At 45.0% G+C, this 25,510-nt stretch overlaps 2 protein-coding genes across 2 annotated transcripts in view; both read right to left on the reverse strand.

The window, feature by feature from the left end:
• Positions 1-5,771: 5,771 nt before the first annotated feature.
• LOC131722718 (uncharacterized) lies at positions 5,772-7,024 on the reverse strand. The gene is made up of 2 exons (XM_059015720.1): positions 5,911-7,024; positions 5,772-5,813 (listed from the first exon to the last, which is right to left on the reverse strand). The coding sequence occupies exons 1-2, from the start codon at positions 7,003-7,005 to the stop codon at positions 5,772-5,774; spliced, it is 1,137 nt and encodes a 378-aa protein (XP_058871703.1). The 5' UTR covers positions 7,006-7,024.
• Positions 7,025-9,588: 2,564 nt separating this feature from the next.
• The window catches only part of LOC117407806 (butyrophilin subfamily 1 member A1-like), a 36,665-nt gene continuing 20,743 nt past the window's right edge, over positions 9,589-25,510 (reverse strand). Inside the window, exons 3-10 of the mRNA XM_059015763.1 lie at positions 19,734-20,081; positions 19,343-19,624; positions 18,981-19,088; positions 18,851-18,877; positions 15,365-15,391; positions 14,567-14,596; positions 14,398-14,424; positions 9,589-10,781 (exon numbers count right to left, since the gene is read on the reverse strand). Coding sequence (XP_058871746.1) covers positions 10,252-10,781; positions 14,398-14,424; positions 14,567-14,596; positions 15,365-15,391; positions 18,851-18,877; positions 18,981-19,088; positions 19,343-19,624; positions 19,734-20,081 — 1,379 coding nt within the window. The 3' untranslated portion in view covers positions 9,589-10,251. The remainder of the gene's footprint in view (positions 10,782-14,397; positions 14,425-14,566; positions 14,597-15,364; positions 15,392-18,850; positions 18,878-18,980; positions 19,089-19,342; positions 19,625-19,733; positions 20,082-25,510) is intronic.

A 25,510-nucleotide genomic window follows, 5' to 3' on the forward strand; every position in this document is an offset into this window, starting at 1 on the left:
ATTTTCCATATGATGAAAACGGGCCAATTTTGTAATATGTTAAATATATTTTATATAACGTTACATACATAATACATATATTTTTCCATATATTTTTTCATTCCCAACGACTATGAGTTTTATATGAATAAATATGATTACAAAAATATATTTAATATATATATATATATTTTTTGTATGGGTTAATTCTGAAAAGTTGGTCCGGATCTTTTGAAAACTATTATTTGTAAAAGGGATAGGAGCTGTCTCAACAGATTAATGACTGGATTTAATTGAGGCGTCCCATGTATTCCAATGAGACGAAAAATCTATATAACTCCTAATTACAATGGAGTACCACACTCATCCCAGACAGGGTAAGGTGGTCCATCTTCTGCAGACCTACACAATTGAGCTGATTGAACTCAGTTTCATTTGCCTGGTGAAGACAGTCATATTCCTTTACGATTTATATTAAAGGGTAAGCATTAATCAATTATTATTTTATCTCACATGTATTGCATGTTATTGCTATAAGGGACTCACGCTATGTTTTAGAAATGAGAGTATTTTGTTGAATGTGCTGAAATAGACCATTGGGTACTTTAGATGACGTGTTCTTGGCCTGCTTGTCGGCCTTGAATACATACAGCTCTGGAAAAAATTAAGAGACCACTGCAAAATTATCAGTTTCTCTGGTTTTACTATTTATAGGTATGTGTTTGGGTAAAATGAACATTTTTGTTTTATTCTATAAACTACTGACAACATTTCTCCCAAATTCCAAATAAAATATTGTCATTTAGAGCATTTATTTGCAGAAAATGACAACTGGTCAAAATAACAAAAGATGCAGTGTTGTCAGACCTCGAATAATGCAAAGAAAATAAGTTCATATTCATTTTTAAACAACACAATACTAATGTTTTAACTTAGGAAGAGTTCAGAAATCAATATCTGGTGGAATAACCCTGATTTTCAAGCACAGCTTTCATGCGTCTTGGCATGCTCTCCACCAGTCTTTCACATTGATGTTGGGTGACTTTATGCCACTCCTGGCGCAAAAATTCAAGCAGCTCGGCTTTGTTTGATGGCTTGTGACCATCCATCTTCCTCTTGATCACATTCCAGAGGTTTTCAATGGGGTTCAGGTCTGGAGATTGGGCTGGCCATGACAGGGTCTTGATCTGGTGGTCCTCCATCCACACCTTGATTGACCTGGCTGTGTGGCATGGAGCATTGTCCTGCTGGAAAAACCAATCCTCAGAGTTGGGGAACATTGTCAGAGCAGAAGGAAGCAAGTTAAAACATTAGTATTGTGTTGTTTAAAAATGAATATGAACTTATTTTCTTTGCATTATTCGAGGTCTGACAACACTGCATCTTTTTTGTTATTTTGACCAGTTGTAATTTTCTGCAAATAAATGCTCTAAATGACAATATTTTTATTTGGAATTTGGGAGAAATGTTGTCAGTAGTTTATAGAATAAAACAAAAATGTTCATTTTACCCAAACACGTACCTATAAATAGTAAAACCAGAGAAACTGATAATTTTGCAGTGGTCTCAATTTTTTCCAGAGCTGTATATATATATATATATATATATATATATATATATATATATATATATATATATATATTGTAACAAATCAGGAGAGTACTCCCGTACGTGACTCTCCTTTTCTTCCAACGACTGGCACAGACACAATGAAGGTTCAGGTAAGTAATTCTTTATTTACAATATTTACACCAATTATCACTTTTTCTGGGTTGAGTAAAGCCCTGTACGGGTCAGTAACTAGCTCACTTCTTCGTCCCTCACTAACTGATTCAGAAGTACCGAATCCAGCTGGCCGAGGTCTTTGCAAGTCCTTTCCCTGTGGAATGTTCCGGCTACACAGGTAAGTGTGGACCCGGTGCCCTCTGCTGGAGTCTCGGCCCCACAGTAACAATCACGCAGCCTCCCTCTGCTGGAGTCAGGCTGCAACACAGGTAAGAAGAAGGAACGCCCACTGCCGGAATGTCTCTGTAGCCCAGGTCAGGACAACGCAGACTCCCTCTGCTGGAACTGGCTAAAACACAGACAAGAACAGAGAGATCCTCCTCCCCCTGTTGGAGTATCCTTAAACACAGGTGACTGGAAAGAACAACGTGGACACCCACAGCTGGGTATCGCTGTAAGACTGGTAATAATCCACAAGAATGCAAATGGAAATTGTATCCTGGTTGTGGGGGTGAACCCCTGCAACCAATGTCTCAGTGCTTCACAGAAACACGGGGTGTCCCAGAGTTCAAACACAATATCCTTGTTTGTGTATCCCACCTGTGCAAACTGCAGTTCCTGTCTGTACCATACAAGCCACGTCCCAAAGCTCCAGGCTGTTGCCTCCGTTGTTATTATTAAAGTTCGCTAATTGTGCTGCGTCTTCTTGCGCGCTTCCCTCTGTGTCCCGAGACAAGCAAACACCCATAAACAAACGACAGCTGTGACGGTTCCCAACCGTCATGGAAACTGCGGAATTGTTTTAAATCCGTCACCGGTAAACAGCGTCTCTTGACCGGTATTTCATAAAAACAAATTAAACTTTAACAAAACAAAAGACTACCTCACAAAGAGGATAAACGCCACAGTAAAACAAAAATACCGCTTTACTCAAAACGAAACGTTCACTTTACCTTCCACTAACTCGTAATACAGTTTCAATTCTCAGAGCCCTCTTCAGCAGTACACACGGCGGTGCTTCCCCCGATCACCCCTTTCTGTACCGCTCCACTTCCCTTTATACCCAGAAACCCCGCCTTCCTTATTAAGCTAAGGTTCCTGGGTTGTATAGTTTTTCAAATGGCGTCGCCATTTCTTAAAGGCGACGCCGCTCTTTCTACATATCCTCTTCCCCAGCTCTAACCTATAAGGTTGAGCGACCTAACTAACCCCATGTACTCTCGATAGCCCGTCTGCATTCGCGTTCTGTGACCCCCGTCTGTGTTCAATTTTGAACTTATACGGCTGTAAAGCTAAAAACCAGCGAGTTACCCGAGCATTCTTCTCTTTGTTTTCTTTCATAAACTTTAGGGGTGCGTGATCTGTAACTAGGGTAAACTCCCTGCCTAATAGATAATATTTTAAAGCTTCCACTGCCCACTTCACTGCCAAACATTCCTTCTCCACCACGGCATACTTTCTTTCTCGCGGCCGCAGCTTTCGGCTAAGATATCCTATGGGATGTTCCTCCCCCCCAACGACCTGTGACAACACCGCCCCTAAGCCTACCTCGGATGCGTCCGTTTGTAATACAAAGGGCTGGGAAAAATCGGGTACTTTTAACACTGGACTGTTACACAGTATTTCCTTAATAGCCCTAAAGGCTTTATCTGTCTCGGGGCTCCACTTAACACGAACCGGGGCTGGTTTTTTTATTAAATCAGTAAGGGGTGAAGCAATAGAAGAGAACTCCGGCACAAATCGCCGATAGTAGCCGGCTAAACCTAAGAAGGCTCTAACTTGTTTCTTATCCTTTGGAATAGGCCACTTAGTGATGGCCTCTATTTTACTCATCTGGGGCTTGACTTTACCGCCCCCTACTACAAACCCTAAGTATTGAGCTTCCTGCAAACCCACAAAACATTTCTCTGGGTTTGCAGTCAGCGACGCTTCTCTTAGGGACTGTAACACCGCATTGACTTTCTCTAGATGTGTCTCCCATGACTCTGTGAATATCACTATGTCATCAATGTAAGCCGAGGCATACTGCGCATGAGGTCTTAATATAATATCCATAAGCCGTTGGAAGGTGGCGGGTGCGCCATGCAATCCAAACGGCATTACTTTGTACTGGAACAAACCCAGGGGTGTGGCAAAAGCTGTCTTTTCCCTCGACTTAGGGCTTAGGGGAATTTGCCAATACCCCTTTGTGAGGTCTAAAGTGGTTAAGTATTTCGCCGTACCCAGTCTTTCAATTAGCTCATCCACCCTAGGCATAGGATAAGAATCAAATTTCGATACCTGGTTGAGCTGACGAAAATCATTACAGAAACGCCAAGTTCCGTTGGGTTTGGCGACCATCACAATTGGGCTGTTCCACGGACTCGAGGACTCCTCGATCACGTCCATCCGTCTCATCGCTTCGACCTCTCGGACGACTTCGTCCCGTTGGGCCTCCGGGATCCTATAGGACCTCACCCGGACACACACCCCGGGAGGTGTGTGGACCTCATGTTGGAGAACTGTCGTCCGTCCTGGTACTGGGGAGAACACATCCTTATTAGCCTCTACGCACTGTTGCACTTCCTGGATTTGTTGGGGTGTAAGCAAGGGTCCTATGTTGACTGACCTACCTTCCAGTCTATTCCCGCTGTCTTTCCCCAAAGCCACTAACGCTACCAGCTCCTCCCGTTCTACCCATGGTTTGAGGAGATTGATATGGTACACTTGTTCTTTCTTTCGCTTATCCGGTTGTCTTACTTTATAATTAACTTCTCCTACTGGGGCTATTATCTCATATGGACCCTGCCATTTAGTAAACAATTTACTTTCCGGGGTTGGCACCAACACCATAACCCTATCCCCTGGGCTAAACTTACGGTGCACCGCCCTTCTGTTATACTGTCCTGCTTGGCGTGCCTGCGCTTCCTCCATATGAGCTTTTACTATGGGGGTTATTTTTGCAATTCGTTCACGAACCTGTAAAATATAATCGACCACATTACGTCCTGTGGACCTTTGGGCTTCCCATGTTTCCTTTGCTAAATCCAAGATTCCCCTTGGCTGTCTCCCATACAATAGTTCAAATGGTGAGAACCCAGTCGAGGACTGTGGTACCTCTCTAACCGCAAACATTAAATAAGGTAACAGGAGGTCCCAGTCCCTCCCGTCCTTGGAAGCTACTTTCTTTAGCATTGATTTCAGGGTCTTGTTAAACCTCTCCACAAGCCCATCCGTTTGAGGATGGTATACCGACGTTCTAATGGGGGTAACCTTCAAGGTAGTACAGAAATCCTTCATCAACTGACTCACAAAAGGGGTGCCTTGGTCCGTCAAAACTTCTTTCGGTATACCTACTCGAGAGAACAAGTGTATTAATTCCTTTGTAATTGTTTTAGACGCCGTATTCCGTAGCGGAATGGCTTCAGGATACCTGGTTGCATAGTCTAAAATGACCAAGATGTATTCATGCCCTCGAGCTGACTTATTTAAGGGCCCCACCAAATCCATTGCTATCCTTTCAAACGGCACCTCGATAATAGGTAGAGGTTGCAAGGGTGCTCGTAACCCTGGATTAGGGCTGGCCAGCTGACACTCTGGACATGACCTACAATATCGGTCCACTGCCTTTCTAACACCCAACCAATAGAACCTCCTTAATATCCGTTGCAACGTCTTTTCAGACCCCAGATGCCCCCCAAACAAGTGTGAATGGGCCAAATACAACACCTGAGGTTGAAAAGCAGGTGGAACCAACAACTGCTCTATAGGCTCTTGATTAATTAGGGTGCAGCGATACAGTAGATCATTTTTTTTGATAAAGTGTTCAAGTGGGTTTATTACAACATTCTCTACCCTAGTACCGTTTACGGATACCACCCTCTCCCGAAGATTCACCAGTGTAGGGTCCTGCTCCTGTTCTCTAGCAAAGTCTTCACTGGGAAGTTGAAGACACTCTTCCCAGGGCCCCTCCCTGGAACTTCCCATTACCACTTCCCCTGTTTCTGCTAAAATGTCCGTCTCGCTGCACTGAGTGTATACCCCCTTGCTATTGCGTTTGGTCGATAACCCCATCAGGCTTTGTGTTTTTAAATCTCGTTCTTGTCGCCGTTGTCGGCGGGACTTCCTTTCTTTCACACAATAACTCTCAACAAATAAATCTGGGTCCATAAATGGGAAAATGTCATGGGGGCTCTCAGGAGGCATACTTCCGTCCTCAGTAGTTACCTTCGGCTTATTGAATTTCACCAAGGTATCAAACCCTGGTACGTTTCTGCCAAGGATTACTTGGTGGGGAAGGTGGGGAACTACTCCAACCCTTAAGTCTACAACCTGGGTCCCTATTCCAATGGAGACTACAGCAGTTGGGTAGTGTTTAACATCCCCATGAATACAAGTAACCCCTGTTTTAAAATCATAATCTAGCACGTGGTCTGATAACAAATCAAGCGTGACTAAAGTAATTGCGCTACCTGAATCGGCGAGAGCCTCCGCCTTTTTCCCATTAAGTGTGACCCACACTAGATAAGGGTACGTCCCCACCGGGTGACGTGGAACAATAATATTTCCACAAAAGTGGTTTTCTGCTTCACTATACTTGACCACATTGCACTCCATCTTTTCCTCACTTTTACAATACTTGGCAATGTGGCCCATCTGATTACACTTAAAACACTTGAGATAGCCATACCCTGGTGTCTCGGGCCTCAACCTCCCAATTGTCCCCAGTCCCTTCACGACCTCTGGCCGCTCTTCACCCCTTTCCGGCATCGCCGGTTGCTTACCCGATTTGAATGCCCAAGCTGGTGGTTTCGGGCTCCTTGTTGCGGGGATCTGGGGCTGACGAGAAAGCTCCTCCGCGGCTAACTGCCGCTCCACTAGGTCGACGAATTCATTTATGGTACTGGGGTCTCCTTGTCCGACCCACTTCCTTAGTGGGGCCGGTAAAGACCGTAAATACCGATCCATCACTAGAACCTCTATAACTTTCTCGGCATTATTTACCTCCGGTCTGAGCCACCTAGTGGCCAAATGGATCAGGTCGAACATCTGCGACCGGGGTGGAACCCCGGGTGCATATCCCCAGGCATGATATTTCTGTGCCCGTACAGCGGAGGTCACCCCTTCCCGTGCCAGGATTTCGGCCTTTAAGTGGGGGTAACTCTCAGCTTCCTGTGGGCTCAGATCATGATATGCCTTCTGGGCTTCACCTACTAAAAACGGGGCCAGAATTCCAGCCCATTTCTCAATTGGCCATCCCTCCCGGGTGGCCGTACGTTCAAACGCCAACAAAAACGCTTCCACATCATCCTCCCGCGTCATCTTCTGTAAGACATGGGAGGGTCAAATGGTAGACACAAAAGGTGTTGGCGAAGACTGGTCCAAGCGCCCTTTTATCATGGCTATTTCCTGCCGTGTTACCTCCAGCTGTTGTGCTTGCAGCCGGTTGGTCTCCTGCTGGGCCTGGATAGCCGTCTGTTGTAGTTCTTGCATCTTCGTAGTGTTGTCCTGTTGTACTGCCGTAGCATGCAGTAGTGCTCGCATCAGTGCGTCGGTGTTTTCCATTTTGTTGCTGTTCGTGGGTCCGACTGGAGTATTTTTCCGGTCGTCAGAATCCTACTTCTGACACCAAATGTAACAAATCAGGAGAGTACTCCCGTACGTGACTCTCCTTTTCTTCCAACGACTGGCACAGACACAATGAAGGTTCAGGTAAGTAATTCTTTATTTACAATATTTACACCAATTATCACTTTTTCTGGGTTGAGTAAAGCCCTGTACGGGTCAGTAACTAGCTCACTTCTTCGTCCCTCACTAACTGATTCAGAAGTACCGAATCCAGCTGGCCGAGGTCTTTGCAAGTCCTTTCCCTGTGGAATGTTCCGGCTACACAGGTAAGTGTGGACCCGGTGCCCTCTGCTGGAGTCTCGGCCCCACAGTAACAATCACGCAGCCTCCCTCTGCTGGAGTCAGGCTGCAACACAGGTAAGAAGAAGGAACGCCCACTGCCGGAATGTCTCTGTAGCCCAGGTCAGGACAACGCAGACTCCCTCTGCTGGAACTGGCTAAAACACAGACAAGAACAGAGAGATCCTCCTCCCCCTGTTGGAGTATCCTTAAACACAGGTGACTGGAAAGAACAACGTGGACACCCACAGCTGGGTATCGCTGTAAGACTGGTAATAATCCACAAGAATGCAAATGGAAATTGTATCCTGGTTGTGGGGGTGAACCCCTGCAACCAATGTCTCAGTGCTTCACAGAAACACGGGGTGTCCCAGAGTTCAAACACAATATCCTTGTTTGTGTATCCCACCTGTGCAAACTGCAGTTCCTGTCTGTACCATACAAGCCACGTCCCAAAGCTCCAGGCTGTTGCCTCCGTTGTTATTATTAAAGTTCGCTAATTGTGCTGCGTCTTCTTGCGCGCTTCCCTCTGTGTCCCGAGACAAGCAAACACCCATAAACAAACGACAGCTGTGACGGTTCCCAACCGTCATGGAAACTGCGGAATTGTTTTAAATCCGTCACCGGTAAACAGCGTCTCTTGACCGGTATTTCATAAAAACAAATTAAACTTTAACAAAACAAAAGACTACCTCACAAAGAGGATAAACGCCACAGTAAAACAAAAATACCGCTTTACTCAAAACGAAACGTTCACTTTACCTTCCACTAACTCGTAATACAGTTTCAATTCTCAGAGCCCTCTTCAGCAGTACACACGGCGGTGCTTCCCCCGATCACCCCTTTCTGTACCGCTCCACTTCCCTTTATACCCAGAAACCCCGCCTTCCTTATTAAGCTAAGGTTCCTGGGTTGTATAGTTTTTCAAATGGCGTCGCCATTTCTTAAAGGCGACGCCGCTCTTTCTACAATATATATATATATATATATACACACACACACATGTATACATGTATTAAAGTGTTAACGTTGTTATCTGTTAAGACACTGGTCTGCCCAGTGTGTCTGTCAGCTGGGGATATGAAGTAGCCTGTAGCTACTCAATCCAATATTTAACCGTTAATAAACCGAACGAGTACTAATCATACTCCGATTCGTAAAAAAAACTTTAAATACATGAGTCTGTCAATTTCTTGGGTGCTATATTAGTCATCTGGATATATTGCAGGTCAAGAGTGTAATAAAAATACCCCACAAGGAGTAGTACCATCTCCGTCCTCCTAACGTCTTCCCTGAGATAAGAGTGTATGCTGAGCAAAATAAAGAGTACGTAAAGAAAACGGAACCCTCAGATTTAGTGACAAATTATACATTTTAAATACTCGTGCTCATTACCCACATTATATCCCGTGTACCAACTACAATACACCAACATTTACACACTACATGCAACATATAACACACAAATGCACACAGGTGTGGGGCTGTCACAAAGATGGCCGGAGTGGGTGGCGTCAGACCAGAGCCAGGAAATAAACAAACAGAGACGTGTGGTTTGATGGAGCTGAGCGAATGGTTTCGCTCAGCATTTAATAAACAGAACAGAAAATAAAAGGTTTGAAACAAAAACACAGGACACGGCACTTGCGCCAAAATAAAAAGACAAACAAAACGAACTAAACAGTGCACAGACAGACGAACAAAACACGGTGAGCAGACACGTTTAACTATTATTATTATTTTTCTTATTATTATTACCTCCGTCTCCAATCCCGTTCTCCACTCACTGAACACCTAAACCCCGACTGAGTGCTACGTGTCTCTATATATACTGTTGTGCTGGGATTCAATTACTAATTAATTATTCACTTGAATCCCAGCACGTGAATTCATTCTGTGCAACCCCGTGCTCACATATTACATTTAACCAGCACGTGAAGTGATTTGTGCTCTCCTCGTGCCTAAATACAAATCTACACTTTTTAAATACACGTGAAACACAGACCCGTTTATATCCTGTGTACCAATCTCTATACACCAACATTAACACACGCAACATACAACACATAATATGCACACAGGGACGGGGCACATTGCCACAGGGGCACATTGCCACAATACCACACTAGTTCAACTCTCTAAATCAATTTCTTGTTACAATTCAAAGGTGCTGGTGCCATTTAACATATGTTTAAGTCTTTAAATACTCTTATGGTCGGTTCCCAGGTCTGCTAGATTCCCTGGCTAAATGACCATATTAAAGAAGAGGGGAGAGTAGAGAGGGCAGGGGAAGAGACAGTACAGAGGGGAGAGGGGGAGTAGAGAGGGCAGGGAGGAAGAGAGTGACAGTAGAGGCCATGGTTGTGAGAGGGAGAGGAGAGAGGGGAGAGGAGAGCAGAAGAGAAGGAGAGTGATCTTGAGATGGAGAGAGGTGGAGGAGAAAGAAGGACAGAAACAGGGCAGGAGTAGTATAGGGGTGTAGAGAAATAGAGGAGGGGCTCAGATTAAGAGGGTGGAAGAGAGGGGATTTTTTATCATCAGCCCAGAAGAGTGCAGAGAGAGTGTCAGTGAAAGTGAAGAGGAGATTGTCTGAGCTGTTTGAATAGTTTCCTGGTTCAGACAGCAATGTGTGTTTAATCTGCAGCGCTGACAGGGTCAGGGTCAGGGGACTTCCAGCACAAGGTCTGTTTCACTGTAAGTATAAAAGAGTGGATAGAGTTTCTCATTGGGATTGAACTCCATGTCAGTGAAAGTGTAGATGTGAGATCTGGTCTCCACATTGTAAAAGGAGAGCCGTCCTTCTTCATAATCCAGATACACCCCCATCTTCTGGGGCTTCAGGCTCATGGGGAGAGGGGTCCGGGTGTCAGTGAGAGCACTGAACTCATCTCTATCTCCACTCCCCCACCACACAGCCCAGTAACCCTGCTGGGGGGTTGTGCTGAACTCCCCCTTCCTCGGGGCAGACTCTCTGCTGACTCCTAATCGCCACCATTTATTCCCCTCCACCTGCACCTGCCAGTAGCATCTCCCCGAGGTGAAGCCCTCCCTGCCAAGCACACAGGACCAGTAATCAAATCTCTCTGGTTTATGAGGGAGATCCTGCCATGTCTCTCCCCGTCTCACTCGTTTCCCATCCGCAGACAGGGTGAGCTCGGGCTGTGCTGTATCAGGGTCCAGAGTCACATCAACTGTGTAGCAGAGAGGGAGAGAGGAGTGAGAGTCGGAGCTGTGTTGTATCAGGGTCCAGAGTCACAGAAATAGGAAAGAAGAAGAAGAAGAAGAAGAAGAAGAAGAAGAAGAAGAAGAGAGCTAGAGAGCAACATGATCTGGACAGAATAGCTGCTATTGGGGAATAGGGGAGGAGGAGTTGAGGGGGAGAGGAGGGGTAGAGATTGGGAGGGGGAGGATATGAGAGGGGAAAGAGATGGTGAGGGGGGCTATGAGGGGGGCAGAGGGATAGAGATAGGCAGGGGGTGGCTATGAGAGAGGGATAAAGATGGGGAGTGGGCTATGAAGGGGACAGAGGGATAGAGATGGACAGGGGGAGGCTATGAGAGAGGGATAGAGATGGGGGGTAGGCTATGAGAGAGGGATAGGGATGGCATAAATAAATCTGTGCCAAGTGGCGTTTTCAACTACAGTTCTGTCTTGTGTCTAGTGAATTCCCACACCCTCCCACAGGGAGTATTTACCTGTCGCCTGAGAGAGAGGAAGAGAGAAAGATGGGACAGTGGAGAACGGGAGGCAGAAGAAAGAAGAGTATAGGAGAGAGAGAGAGGGGAGAGGAGAGGAGAACAGAGGGAAGGCAGGGAGGGCCAGACAGGCTCCAGATTCTATAACAAAGTTCATTATAATCAGAGAGTGAGGGAAAAAGAGGGAGGTGCAGGGGAACATGGATGAAAAGGAGAGAGAGAAGGGAGGAAGAGTGAGGGGAAGAGATGGAGAGATATAGAGGTGATAAAGAGAGAAGAGAAGGGGGTGGCACATGTACAGACACACAGGCTTCAGATTTGAATACTCTCTCTCTATATGTGAAGTGCAGCTCAGAGGCACCTCTAGTATAGACCTGTATCTATATGTGAAGTGCAGCTCAGAGACACCTCTAGTACAGACCTGTCTCTATATGTGAAGTGCAGCTCAGAGGCACCTCTAGTATAGACCTGTATCTATATGTGAAGTGCAGCTCAGAGACACCTCTAGTATAGACCTGTCTCTATATGTGAAGTGCAGCTCAGAGGCACCTCTAGTATAGACCTGTATCTATATGTGAAGTGCAGCTCAGAGACACCTCTAGTATAGACCTGTATCTATATGTGAAGTGCAGCTCAGAGACACCTCTAGTATGAACCTGTCTCTATATGTGAAGTGCAGCTCAGAGACACCTCGTGTAGACCTGTCTCTATATGTGAAGTGCAGCTCAGAGACACCTCTAGTATGAACCTGTCTCTATATGTGAAGTGCAGCTCAGAGACACCTCTAGTATAGACCTGTATCTATATGTGAAATGTAGCTCAGAGACACCTCTAGTATAGACCTGTCTCTATGTGAAGTGCAGCTCAGAGGCACCTCTAGCAGCTCAGAGACACCTCTAGTATAGACCTGTCTCTATGTGAAGTGCAGCTCAGAGGCACCTCTAGTATAGACCTGTCTCTATGTGAAGTGCAGCTCAGAGGCACCTCTAGTATAGACCTGTCTCTATGTGAAGTGCAGCTCAGAGGCACCTCTAGTATAGACCTGTCTCTATGTGAAGTGCAGCTCAGAAGCACCTCTAGTATAGACCTGTCTCTATGTGAAGTGCAGCTCAGAGGCACCTCTAGTATAGACCTGTCTCTATGTGAAGTGCAGCTCAGAGGCACCTCTAGTATAGACCTGTCTCTATGTGAAGTGCAGCTCAGAGGCACCTCTAGTATAGACCTGTCTCTATGTGAAGTGCAGCTCAGAGGCACCTCTAGTATAGACCCATCTCCTGGGTTATGCAGCCCCATTGAGGAGAACGACAAATTGCAGTTTAATTTGAACTCTTGTTTCCCTGTAGAAACAGGAGGACTTGATTCTCAAACTATTACTAATGAACTACACTAGGATCTTTAAAGTATTGAATATTTAAATTAATGAAAGATAGAGGGAGTGGATAGGCAGGAGAGATTTAAGTAGAGAGGGGAATGGAGAGAAAGAGTTTGAGAAGAGAGGGAAAAGGAAGAGGAGAGGGAGGGACAGACAGGCTCTAGATTCTGACTAGTTTGTGTTAAATAATTCCTTACCAAGTTTCATCACAATCGGACTCTTACAGTGTAACACACAGGACCTGTAGTGTATACTGTGCATGTCTCCTGGGATATGCATCCTCACTGACAATACAATCAGAGGGGAGGGGCAGGAGGAGAGTGGACCTGTAGTGTATACTGTGCATGTCTCCTGGGATATGCATCCTCACTGACAATACAATCAGAGGGGAGGGGCAGGGGGAGAGTGGACCTGTAGTGTATACTGTGCATGTCTCCTGGGATATGCATCCTCACTGACAATACAATCAGAGGGGAGGGGCAGGGGGAGAGTGGACCTGTAGTGTATACTGTGCATGTCACCTGGGATATGCATCCTCACTGACAATACAATCAGAGGAGAGGGGCAGGGGGAGAGTGGACCTGTAGTGTATACTGTGCATGTCACCTGGGATATGCAACCTCACTGACAATACAATCAGAGGGGAGGGGCAGGGGAGAGTGGACCTGTAGTGTATACTGTGCATGTCACCTGGGATATGCATCCTCACTGACAATACAATCAGAGGGGAGGGGCACGGAGAGAGTGGACCTGTAGTGTATACTGTGCATGTCACCTGGGATATGCATCCTCACTGACAATACAATCAGAGGGGAGGGGCAGGGGGAGAGTGGACCTGTAGTGTATACTGTGCATGTCACCTGGGATATGCATCCTCACTGACAATACAATCAGAGGAGAGGGGCAGGGGGAGAGTGGACCTGTAGTGTATACTGTGCATGTCACCTGGGATATGCATCCCCACTGACAATACAATCAGAGGAGAGGGGCAGGGGGAGAGTGGACCTGTAGTGTATACTGTGCATGTCACCTGGGATATGCATCCTCACTGACAATACAATCAGAGGAGAGGAGCAGGGGGAGAGTGGACCTGTAGTGTATACTGTGCATGTCACCTGGGATATGCATCCTCACTGACAATACAATCAGAGGGGAGGGGCAGGGGGAGAGTGGACCTGTAGTGTATACTGTGCATGTCACCTGGGATATGCATCCTCACTGACAATACAATCAGAGGGGAGGGGCAGGGGGAGAGCGGACCTGTAGTGTATACTGTGCATGTCACCTGGGATATGCATCCTCACTGACAATACAATCAGAGGGGAGGGGCAGGTGGAAGGAGGGGGAAGAGGGCGAGAAGGGGAAAGAGACAGGGAGGGAAGAGAAGAGAGAGATGAAGAGGAGGGGAATGGAGAGAATGAAAGGGAGGAAGAAGGAAGGGGGAGGGAGGAGTGTATCTACATGCAGACAGACAGGCTCCAGATTCTGATACTGATGATTTGTGTTAAAGAATGCTTGTACCAAGTTCCATCACAATCGGATAAGTGGTGTAACATAAAACACGAATATTATTATGCATGTCAGCAGTGATAATAGGAGAGGAGAAAAGAGAAGGAAACTGCAGGGGGAGAGAGAGAAGCAGAGATAGGGCAGGGGAGGAAGAGGGAGAGGAGAGAGGGGCGTATGAACACACACACACACACATATATATATATACACACACATTGATGAGACACATACCTGCTGAGCTGAGGATCCACTTCCATTCTAGAACACAGAAATAAAGAGAGCATTATTTTACAATCACTCCTCCTGTACTTTCTACAGTTCAGAAGATGTGTAGCACACACTAACCGGCAGGGCTGTGCTGGGGTGAGTCAGGCTGTGGATTTCCACACACTCTACATACCTGATTTAAGGACCTCTCGCTTCACATACTCTGTGAAAGAAGAGAGCTGGGTTACATTCTGAACATGGAGGTCTAAAATCATCTATTGAATAACACTGAATAATAGATCACACTGTGTATAAGCAGCTAGTCTAACTGTGACTGACATGAGATATCCTTGAGCAGGTCCAAGAAATGGTCCATATTGTACAGCTATGGGGATGTTTACTATAATGGAAATAAAAAAATCTTATTGTGATATTATTGATAATCCCAAGAAACGCTTGTTTTCCACATTACAGAGGAGGTCAGTCTCTCTTGATTTAAAGGGGAGGTCAGCCTCTCTTGATTTAAAGGGGAGGTCAGTCTCTCTTGATTTAAAGGTGAGGACAGTCTCTCTTGATTTAAAGGGGAGGTCAGTCTCTCCTGATTTGTTAACCCTGTCCATGGACTGGACAGTGGTAACCAAATCAGAGTCCAGCCTGTGCTCTGTTCAGAATCACAGCATGGGGGACATGGCAGCACGCAGCGCAGACGCTCTCCAGTTTGCACATTGCTTCAGAATTGGGGCCCTACAGTGGGGTTACCTGGCTATGAACACACTGCTCTGCTCTGCTCATAACCACTGAGGCGCTGGATACAATGTTATCATGTGTAGCATAAACACACAGGCAAGTGAACTCCACACTAGAGTACAATCAGCATAGCAAAATAACATACCCCACCCCCAGATTCCTCATGCTGACAAAACAAAGACAGATAGGAGGATAGAAAGTTTTCTGGTAATTCTGAAAATAAAGTTATACAAACAATTCTTACCAAGTTCCTTACGAAGGTACTCAGCAGCTAAAAAAATGAATAAGACAGAACAGTGTGTGGTTATTTCAGCTCCAGTACAGATTCAAATGAATCAGACAGAACAGTGTGTGGTTATTTCAGCTCCAGTGCAGATTCAAATGAATCAGACAGAACAGTGTGTGGTTATTTCAGCTCCAGTACAGATTCAAATGAATCAGACAGAACAGTGTGTGGTTATTTCAGCTCCAGCACAGATTCAAATGAATCAGACAGAACAGTGTGTGTTTATTTCAGCTCCAGTACATATTAAAATGAATCAGACAGAACAGTGTGTGGTTATTTCAGCTCCAGTACAGATTATAATGAATCACACAGAACAGTGTGTGGTTATTTCAGCTCCAGTACAGATTCAAATGAATCAGACAGAACAATGTGTGGTTATTTCAGCTCCAGTACAGATTCAAATGAATCAGACAGAACAGTGTGTGGTTATTTCAGCTCCAGTACAGATTCAAATGAATCAGACAGAACAGTGTGTGGTTATTTCAGCTCCAGTGCAGATTCAAATGAATCAGACAGAACAGTGTGTGGTTATTTCAGCTCCAGTACAGATTCAATTGCAGTATAAAAAACACAACTAGTTAAATGAACAGGATGTCCCATGTGAAAATGATTTTAAATGAAGATGAAGTTTATGAAACATAGAAACTAAAACTAAAATTGCTACAATTTTCAACATACATCCATAAAGAAAGATTTATATTGTTAAACCGTGCTGTCAAACAAAGTATATATATATATATATATATATATATATATATATATATATATATATATATATACAGTGCCTTGCATAAGTATTCACCCCCCTTGGACTTTTCCACATTTTGTAGTGTTGCAACCTGGAATTAAAATTGATTTATTTGGGATTTTTACCATTTGATGTACACAACATTCTTAACACTTTGAAGGTGCAAAATATTTTTTATTGTGACACAAAACTTAATTAAACAAAAAAAATGATATTTGTTGGTTGCATAAGTATTCACCCCCCTGAGTCAATACTTGGTAGAAGCACCTTTGGCAACAATTACAGCTGTGAGTCTTTTTGGGTAAGTCTCTACCAGCTTTGCACATTTGGATCCTACAATTTTTGCCCATTCTTCTTGGCAAAAGTACTCAAGCTCTGTCAAGTGGGATGGGGACTGTTGGTGAACAGCAATTTTCAAGTCTTGCCACAGATTCTCAATCGGATTGAGGTCTGGGCTTTGACTGGGCCATTCTACGACATTCAGGTTCTTGTTTTTAAACCACTCCAGTGTAGCTTTGGCTGTGTGTTTAGGGTCATTGTCCTGATGGAAGGTGAACCTCTGCCCCAGTCCCAAGTCTCTTGCAGACTGAAACAGGTTTTCCTCTAGAATTTCCCTTTTCCTCTAGAATTTCCCATCCATCTTGCCCTCAATCCTGACCAGTTTCCCAGTCCCTGCCGATGAAAAGCATCCCCATAACATGATGCTGCCACCACCATGCTTCACCGTGGAGATGGTGTTCTCAGGGTGATGAGCAGTGTTGGCTTTGCGCCACAAATAGCGTTCTGCGCTAAGGCCAAAAAGTTCAATTTTGGTCTCATCAGACCAGAGAACCCTTTTCCACATGTTTGCTGTGTCTCCCACATGCCTTTTGGCAAAATCCAAACAGGATTTAATATGGGTTTTTTTCAGCAATGGCTTTCTTCTCGCCACTCTTCCATAAAGCCCAGCCTCTTGGTTGCTTCTCTGACTAATGCCCTCCTTACCTGGTCAATGAGTTTTGGTGGACGGCCTTCTCTAGGCAGAGTCGTGGTTGTGCCATATTCTTTCCATTTTTTAATAATGGATTTAACGGTGCTCCGGGGGATGTTTAAAGTTTGGGATATTTTTTTATAACCCAACCCTGATTGGTGCTTCTCCAGAACTTTATCCCGGACTTGTTTTGATAGCTCCTTGTTCTTCATGATGCTGTTTGTTTAGATATGCTCTCTAACAAACTCTGGGGCCTTCCAGAAACAGGTGTATTTAATCTGAGATCATGTGACACTTGAATTGCACACAGGTGGACTCCATTCAACTAATTATGTGACTTCTGAAGGCAATTGGTTGCACCAGAGCTTATTTAGGGGTGTCACAAGCAAAGGGGGTGAATACTTATGCAATCAAGACTTTTCAGTTTTTTATTTGTAAATAATTTTGAAAAATATGTAGATTTTTTTCCCCACTTCGACATTATGGACTATTTTGTGTAGATCAGTGACAAAAAATCCTAATTAAATCCATTTTAATTCCAGGTTGTAACACTACAAAATGTGGAAAAGTCCAAGGGGGGTGAATACTTATGCAAGGCACTGTATATATATATTGTAACACAGCAGGGAGGGGGTTAAAGCGTCCCTGTGTAGGCATGTTTGTCTGTTTAATTTAACTGTTTAATTTAACTGTTTTATTGTTTAATTTTCCCCTGCACCTGGGCGGTAATTGGGAATGGGGACCAGGTGCAGAGTATAAAGGATAGACAATCAGATTATTGGGGGCTGCTGAGTAGAAGGAGGCAGAAGTGAGGTGCTCTGCTTCCGAGCAGAGCTGAGAAGAAAGAAGTAAGTGCTGTGTTAAGCCCGTGTAGTTTTTGTGTGTGTGTTGACAGGTAAAAGGCTTAGCCGTCCTGCGAGTTAGTCAGGGAATAACCTTTTTAGTTAGCGCTCCAAAACGGAGTTAAGTTTTGTTTTGTGTTTGTTTTATTTTTGTGTTTATTAAAAATATAGTGCGTCAGCGCGAGAAAATCCATTCCTGTGTGTACTGGGTCGTATTTTTAAAGCTGCACGAACCCGTGTGGCAGCGTTTCATTTACATTTGGTGGCAGAGTGGTGGGCGCCCCTAGAGACCCAAGAATGGATTTTGAAGACTACATTGCGCAGATCAACAGGAATGCCGCTGCTCAGAAGGAGCATTTGGAGAGATGGGAGAGAGAGAGATGGGGTTGGCACCGCTGAAGAGACAGAAGCGGGAGCCAACCGAATTGGAGCTGTTGCTTTTTCTTTAACCAGGAGATTTACGGGGGCTCATTTAAAGTGCATCCTGGAAAACAATAAACGGATAATTGCAATGTATAAAAAATGCAATGTACCACCAACACAATAACAACACGTGCGGCTCAAACTGAATCAGCAGCACAGAGATCAAAGAACAGAATAAATAAGACAGCTATCAGTGTGTGAATGTGGACTGAAGGAGAGGCATTGCCAGGAGGTTCTGAGCAATTCACAAACATGGTCTTTAAAACCAGAGGAAGAGTCATTTTAATACAGAGAGACAATGCACGTGTTGTTAAACTTGCAGAACATATATTTATAATGATTTGTAATGAGCTGGATTTCCGGTCCAGGGATGTCTTTATTTATGGGTGTGGTAGTTTCAGATACTGCTGCAGAAACCTGGAATGGGTTTTCAGCATCTCTTCATTAAGTGCTTTACTTACCCATAGGCTCAAGCTTTCTCTCCATGGCTAGAAGAAAAACAGAACAGTCCACATTATTGTAAATCTGTTTGACATGTTTAAAATGCACAGAGCTATATGAAATGCCTCATGATAATGATAAAGTTCATACCATCCATTCTTCTCCATTGGATCACCAGCAGAGGAATGGCTCCAATACTGAGAGCTAAAGTCAAGAAGAAAGCCACCATCCACCCAGAGACTCCTGGGAAAAAATCCCCTGGAAAACAACACAGCAGCTCAACACACTGGAGCACACCCACTCCTGCCTAAACCCAAGAGAGTCACAATGGAGGACTGCCCATTGGAGTCAGATATTGACTGGCCCACTGATTCATGAGTTTGATTCAGATATTGACTGGTCACTAGTTCATGTGTTTGATTCAGATGTTTACTGCCCCATCATTGTGACTGTAATTACCTCAGCTATGGTCAGTGTCAGTCAGGCTCAATCCACAAACATGTGATACTCACTGGATATGTGGAGTTTGGATTCCCAGTCTGGTTTGGGTGTTTTACTTCTAACCAGACAGGAGAACACGTTGGACTGCTGTTTGATTTTGATGTAGCTGCTGACACTGATGAACCCCTGACTGTCCCTCTGCACTGTTGTGCTGGACAATGATGTCAAGTCATTTCCATCCCTGTCTCTCCAGATCACTTCAGGTTCAGGGCTCCACCCCTCTGATCTGCACACCAGCCGGGTCTGTTCTCCTTGTGTAGAGTCCATAGAGATTGAGGGCTGGGTCCCCAGAGCTGTCAGGGAATAGAGACAGTGAGACACACACAGATAGACACACCAGACAGGTCTCCAGGATATGGAGGTGTTATTTCAGATGAAAACACATTGCAATTCAGCACTGACCTCTGACTATCAGTTCAGTCTTTCCTTGCCCATACCAGACTCCATCAGTGACATAGCAGGAATAGACCCCGCTATCAGTGTGCCGGAGGTTTCTCAGTGTCAGAGAGAGAATTCCACCCAGCAGCCCCAATATAGAGAGAGCAGTGCGGCCCCGATAGTCACTGTCCTGAACATCTGTGCGATCCCTTCGATCTTCATATAAATGAACTGGGATATTGAAGTTCTCTCTGTACCACCTCACGTCCAGGTCCACAGCACTGAGACTGGGGGTGATGTGACAGGGCAGGATGACATCTTCACCAGGAGAGGCAATGAGGGGCTGATCAGAGCCAACAACAGAGCTGCCATCTGAAAAACAAAACACTGGCAATTAGAAACAAACAAGCATTTACTCAAACAGTACCCTAGTAGAAGAAGAAGCACACAGCTATGAGATATGAGCTATAAGCTGTGACCCTGGGAGCTCTACACTAAACATCCAGCTATGAGATATGAGCTATAAGCTGTGACCCTGGGACTTCTACACTAAACATCCAGCTATGAGATATGAGCTATAAGCTGTGACCCTGGGACTTCTACACTAAACATCCAGCTATGAGATACGAGCTATAAGCTGTGACCCTGGGAGCTCTACACTAAACATCCAGCTATGAGATATGAGCTATAAGCTGTGACCCTGGGAGCTCTACACTAAACATCCTGCTATGAGATATGAGCTATAAGCTGTGACCCTGGGACTTCTACACTAAACATCCAGCTATGAGATATGAGCTATAAGCTGTGACCCTGGGACTTCTACACTAAACATCCAGCTATGAGATTTGAGCTATAAGCTGTGACCCTGGGACTTCTACACTAAACATCCAGCTATGAGATATGAGCTATGAGCTGTGACCCTGGGACTTCTACACTAAACATCCAGCTATGAGATATGAGCTATGAGCTGTGACCCTGGGACTTCTACACTAAACATCCAGCTATGAGATATGAGCTATGAGCTGTGACCCTGGGAGCCCTCCACTAAACACTCAGCTATGAGATATGAGCTATAAGCTGTGACCCTGGGACTTCTACACTAAACATCCAGCTATGAGATATGAGCTATGAGCTGTGACCCTGGGAGCCCTCCACTAAACACTCAGCTATGAGATATGAGCTATAAGCTGTGACCCTGGGACTTCTACACTAAACATCCAGCTATGAGATATGAGCTATAAGCTGTGACCCTGGGACTTCTACACTAAACATCCAGCTATGAGATTTGAGCTATAAGCTGTGACCCTGGGACTTCTACACTAAACATCCAGCTATGAGATTTGAGCTATAAGCTGTGACCCTGGGACTTCTACACTAAACATCCAGCTATGAGATATGAGCTATAAGCTGTGACCCTGGGACTTCTACACTAAACATCCAGCTATGAGATATGAGCTATGAGCTGTGACCCTGGGAGCTCTACACTAAACATCCAGCTATGAGATATGAGCTATAAGCTGTGACCCTGGGACTTCTACACTAAACATCCAGCTATGAGATATGAGCTATAAGCTGTGACCCTGGGACTTCTACACTAAACATCCAGCTATGAGATTTGAGCTATAAGCTGTGACCCTGGGACTTCTACACTAAACATCCAGCTATGAGATATGAGCTATAAGCTGTGACCCTGGGACTTCTACACTAAACATCCAGCTATGAGATATGAGCTATGAGCTGTGACCCTGGGAGCTCTACACTAAACATCCAGCTATGAGATATGAGCTATGAGCTGTGACCCTGGGAGCTCTACACTAAACATCCAGCTATGAGATATGAGCTATAAGCTGTGACCCTGGGACTTCTACACTAAACACTCAGCTATGAGATATGAGCTATAAGCTGTGACCCTGGGACTTCTACACTAAACATCCAGCTATGAGATATGAGCTATGAGCTGTGACCCTGGGAGCCCTCCACTAAACACTCAGCTATGAGATATGAGCTATAAGCTGTGACCCTGGGACTTCTACACTAAACATCCAGCTATGAGATATGAGCTATAAGCTGTGACCCTGGGAGCTCTACACTAAACATCCTGCTATGATATATGAGCTATAAGCTGTGACCCTGGGACTTCTACACTAAACATCCAGCTATGAGATATGAGCTATAAGCTGTGACCCTGGGACTTCTACACTAAACATCCAGCTATGAGATATGAGCTATGAGCTGTGACCCTGGGAGCCCTCCACTAAACACTCAGCTATGAGATATGAGCTATAAGCTGTGACCCTGGGACTTCTACACTAAACATCCAGCTATGATATATGAGCTATAAGCTGTGACCCTGGGACTTCTACACTAAACATCCAGCTATGAGATATGAGCTATAAGCTGTGACCCTGGGACTTCTACACTAAACATCCAGCTATGAGATATGAGCTATGAGCTGTGACCCTGGGAGCCCTCCACTAAACACTCAGCTATGAGATATGAGCTATAAGCTGTGACCCTGGGACTTCTACACTAAACATCCAGCTATGAGATATGAGCTATGAGCTGTGACCCTGGGAGCCCTCCACTAAACACTCAGCTATGAGATATGAGCTATAAGCTGTGACCCTGGGACTTCTACACTAAACATCCAGCTATGAGATATGAGCTATAAGCTGTGACCCTGGGAGCTCTACACTAAACATCCTGCTATGATATATGAGCTATAAGCTGTGACCCTGGGACTTCTACACTAAACATCCAGCTATGAGATATGAGCTATAAGCTGTGACCCTGGGACTTCTACACTAAACATCCAGCTATGAGATTTGAGCTATAAGCTGTGACCCTGGGAGCTCTACACTAAACATCCAGGTATGACATATGAGCTATAAGCTGTGACCCTGGGACTTCTACACTAAACATCCAGCTATGAGATATGAGCTATAAGCTGTGACCCTGGGACTTCTACACTAAACATCCAGCTATGAGATATGAGCTATGAGCTGTGACCCTGGGAGCCCTCCACTAAACACTCAGCTATGAGATATGAGCTATAAGCTGTGACCCTGGGACTTCTACACTAAACATCCAGCTATGAGATATGAGCTATAAGCTGTGACCCTGGGACTTCTACACTAAACATCCAGCTATGAGATTTGAGCTATAAGCTGTGACCCTGGGACTTCTACACTAAACATCCAGCTATGAGATATGAGCTATAAGCTGTGACCCTGGGAGCTCTACACTAAACATCCAGGTATGACATATGAGCTATAAGCTGTGACCCTGGGACTTCTACACTAAACATCCAGCTATGAGATATGAGCTATAAGCTGTGAACCTGGGAGCTCTACACTATACATCCAGCTATGAGATATGAGCTATAAGCTGTGACCCTGGGACTTCTACACTAAACATCCAGCTATGAGATATGAGCTATAAGCTGTGACCCTGGGACTTCTACACTAAACATCCAGCTATGAGATATGAGCTATGAGCTGTGACCCTGGGAGCCCTCCACTAAACACTCAGCTATGAGATATGAGCTATAAGCTGTGACCCTGGGAGCCCTCCACTAAACACTCAGCTATGAGATATGAGCTATAAGCTGTGACCCTGGGACTTCTACACTAAACATCCAGCTATGAGATATGAGCTATAAGCTGTGACCCTGGGAGCTCTACACTAAACATCCAGCTATGAGATATGAGCTATAAGCTGTGACCCTGGGACTTCTTCACTAAACATCCAGCTATGAGATATGAGCTATAAGCTGTGACCCTGGGAGCCCTCCACTAAACACTCAGCTATGAGATATGAGCTATAAGCTGTGACCCTGGGACTTCTACACTAAACATCCAGCTATGAGATATGAGCTATAAGCTGTGACCCTGGGAGCTCTACACTAAACATCCAGCTATGAGATATGAGCTATGAGCTGTGACCCTGGGACTTGTACACTAAACATCCAGCTATGAGATATGAGCTATAAGCTGTGACCCTGGGAGCTCTACACTAAACATCCAGCTATGAGATATGAGCTATGAGCTGTGACCCTGGGAGCTCTACACTAAACATCCAGCTATGAGATATGAGCTATAAGCTGTGACCCTGGGACTTCTACACTAAACATCCAGCTATGAGATATGAGCTATAAGCTGTGACCCTGGGAGCTCTACACTAAACATCCAGCTATGAGATATGAGCTATAAGCTGTGATCCTGGGAGCTCTACACTAAACATCCAGCTATGAGATATGAGCTATAAGCTGTGATCCTGGGACTTCTACACTAAACATCCAGCTGCGAACGCTGGTTTATTAAACGCACTGGTCCGGAACTCAACCAAAGAACCAGTGCACTGTTAGTGAGAGGTGTCTGAACAGGCAAATTGAACAACAATTCCCCTTCCCATAAACACAAGGCCAGGACATCTATGAACTTGTGATCTTGAATCTCAGTGGATATTCCTATTAAATTATCTTCATGTTAGAAATAGCAAGTTGTCTCTTCTGCGTAGAAACAGCTGGTAGGAAACTCAAGACAATGAGACCGGTCCTCCCTGGGAATCTCCTCTTCAGAACACAAGCTCTGTTAGTTGTTGCTGCGTGACACAAACAAGCCAGACCCCATGTAGACTCCTCTCATGATTGTACTGTGAAGTACTGCTCACCCACAGCCAGACTCCTGTATTCATATTCATCACAGGGCCAGACCGCTGCTCCACTGAGATAAATGTGTCAGGCTGGCTCTGCAGCTGCCAGATAAGATGGTATAACACACAACGCTCACTGCAGTAATGGAGCAGTGTTAGGACACAGACTATACTGCACACTATCCCTCTTCAATACACAGCAGAGCTGCAGAATCACACTATACTGTACACTACCCCTTCAATACACAGCAGATCTGCAGAATCACACTATACTGCACACTACCCCTTCAATACACAGCAGAACTGCAGAATCACACTATACTGTACACTACCCCTTCAACACACAGCAGAACTGCAGAATCACACTATACTGTACACTACCCCTTCAATACACAGCAGAACTGCAGAATCACACTATACTGTACACTACCCCTTCAATACACAGCAGAACTGCAGAATCACACTATACTGTACACTACCCCTTCAACACACAGCAGAACTGCAGAATCACACTATACTGTACACTACCCCTTCAACACACAGCAGAACTGCAGAATCACACTATACTGTACACTACCCCTTCAATACACAGCAGAACTGCAGAATCACACTATACTGTACACTACCCCTTCAACACACAGCAGAACTGCAGAATCACACTATACTGTACACTACCCCTTCAATACACAGCAGAACTGCAGAATCACACTATACTGTACTCTACCCCTTCAATACACAGCAGAACTGCAGAATCACACTATACTGTACACTACCCCTTCAATACACAGCAGAACTGCAGAATCACACTATACTGTACACTACCCCTTCAATACACAGCAGAACTGCAGAATCACACTATACTGTACACTACCCCTTCAACACACAGCAGAACTGCAGAATCACACTATACTGTACACTACCCCTTCAATACACAGCAGAACTGCAGAATCACACTATACTGTACTCTACCCCTTCAATACACATCAGAACGGCACAATTGCAGTGCTTCCAGGTAATGAGACAGTACTGACACAGGCTGAACACTACCCTGCTTCAAGTAATGAGACAGTACTGACACAGGGTGAACACTGCCCTGCTTCAATGAGACAGTACAGACACAGGGTGAACACTGCCCTGCTTCAATGAGA

Source organism: Acipenser ruthenus, chromosome 51 (genome assembly GCF_902713425.1).
Source record: "Acipenser ruthenus chromosome 51, fAciRut3.2 maternal haplotype, whole genome shotgun sequence".
Taxonomy (NCBI): domain Eukaryota; kingdom Metazoa; phylum Chordata; class Actinopteri; order Acipenseriformes; family Acipenseridae; genus Acipenser; species Acipenser ruthenus.

Bases quoted from the DNA above. Each gene is read 5' to 3' on its own strand.
- LOC131722718 (XM_059015720.1), bottom strand. From the start codon at position 7,005: ATGACGCGGGAGGATGATGTGGAAGCGTTTTTGTTGGCGTTTGAACGT. The intron at 5,814-5,910 runs GTAACTACTGAG...ATTGTGTGAAAG, and splicing joins TGAAATTCAATAAGCCGAAG to AAAGGAAGTCCCGCCGACAA.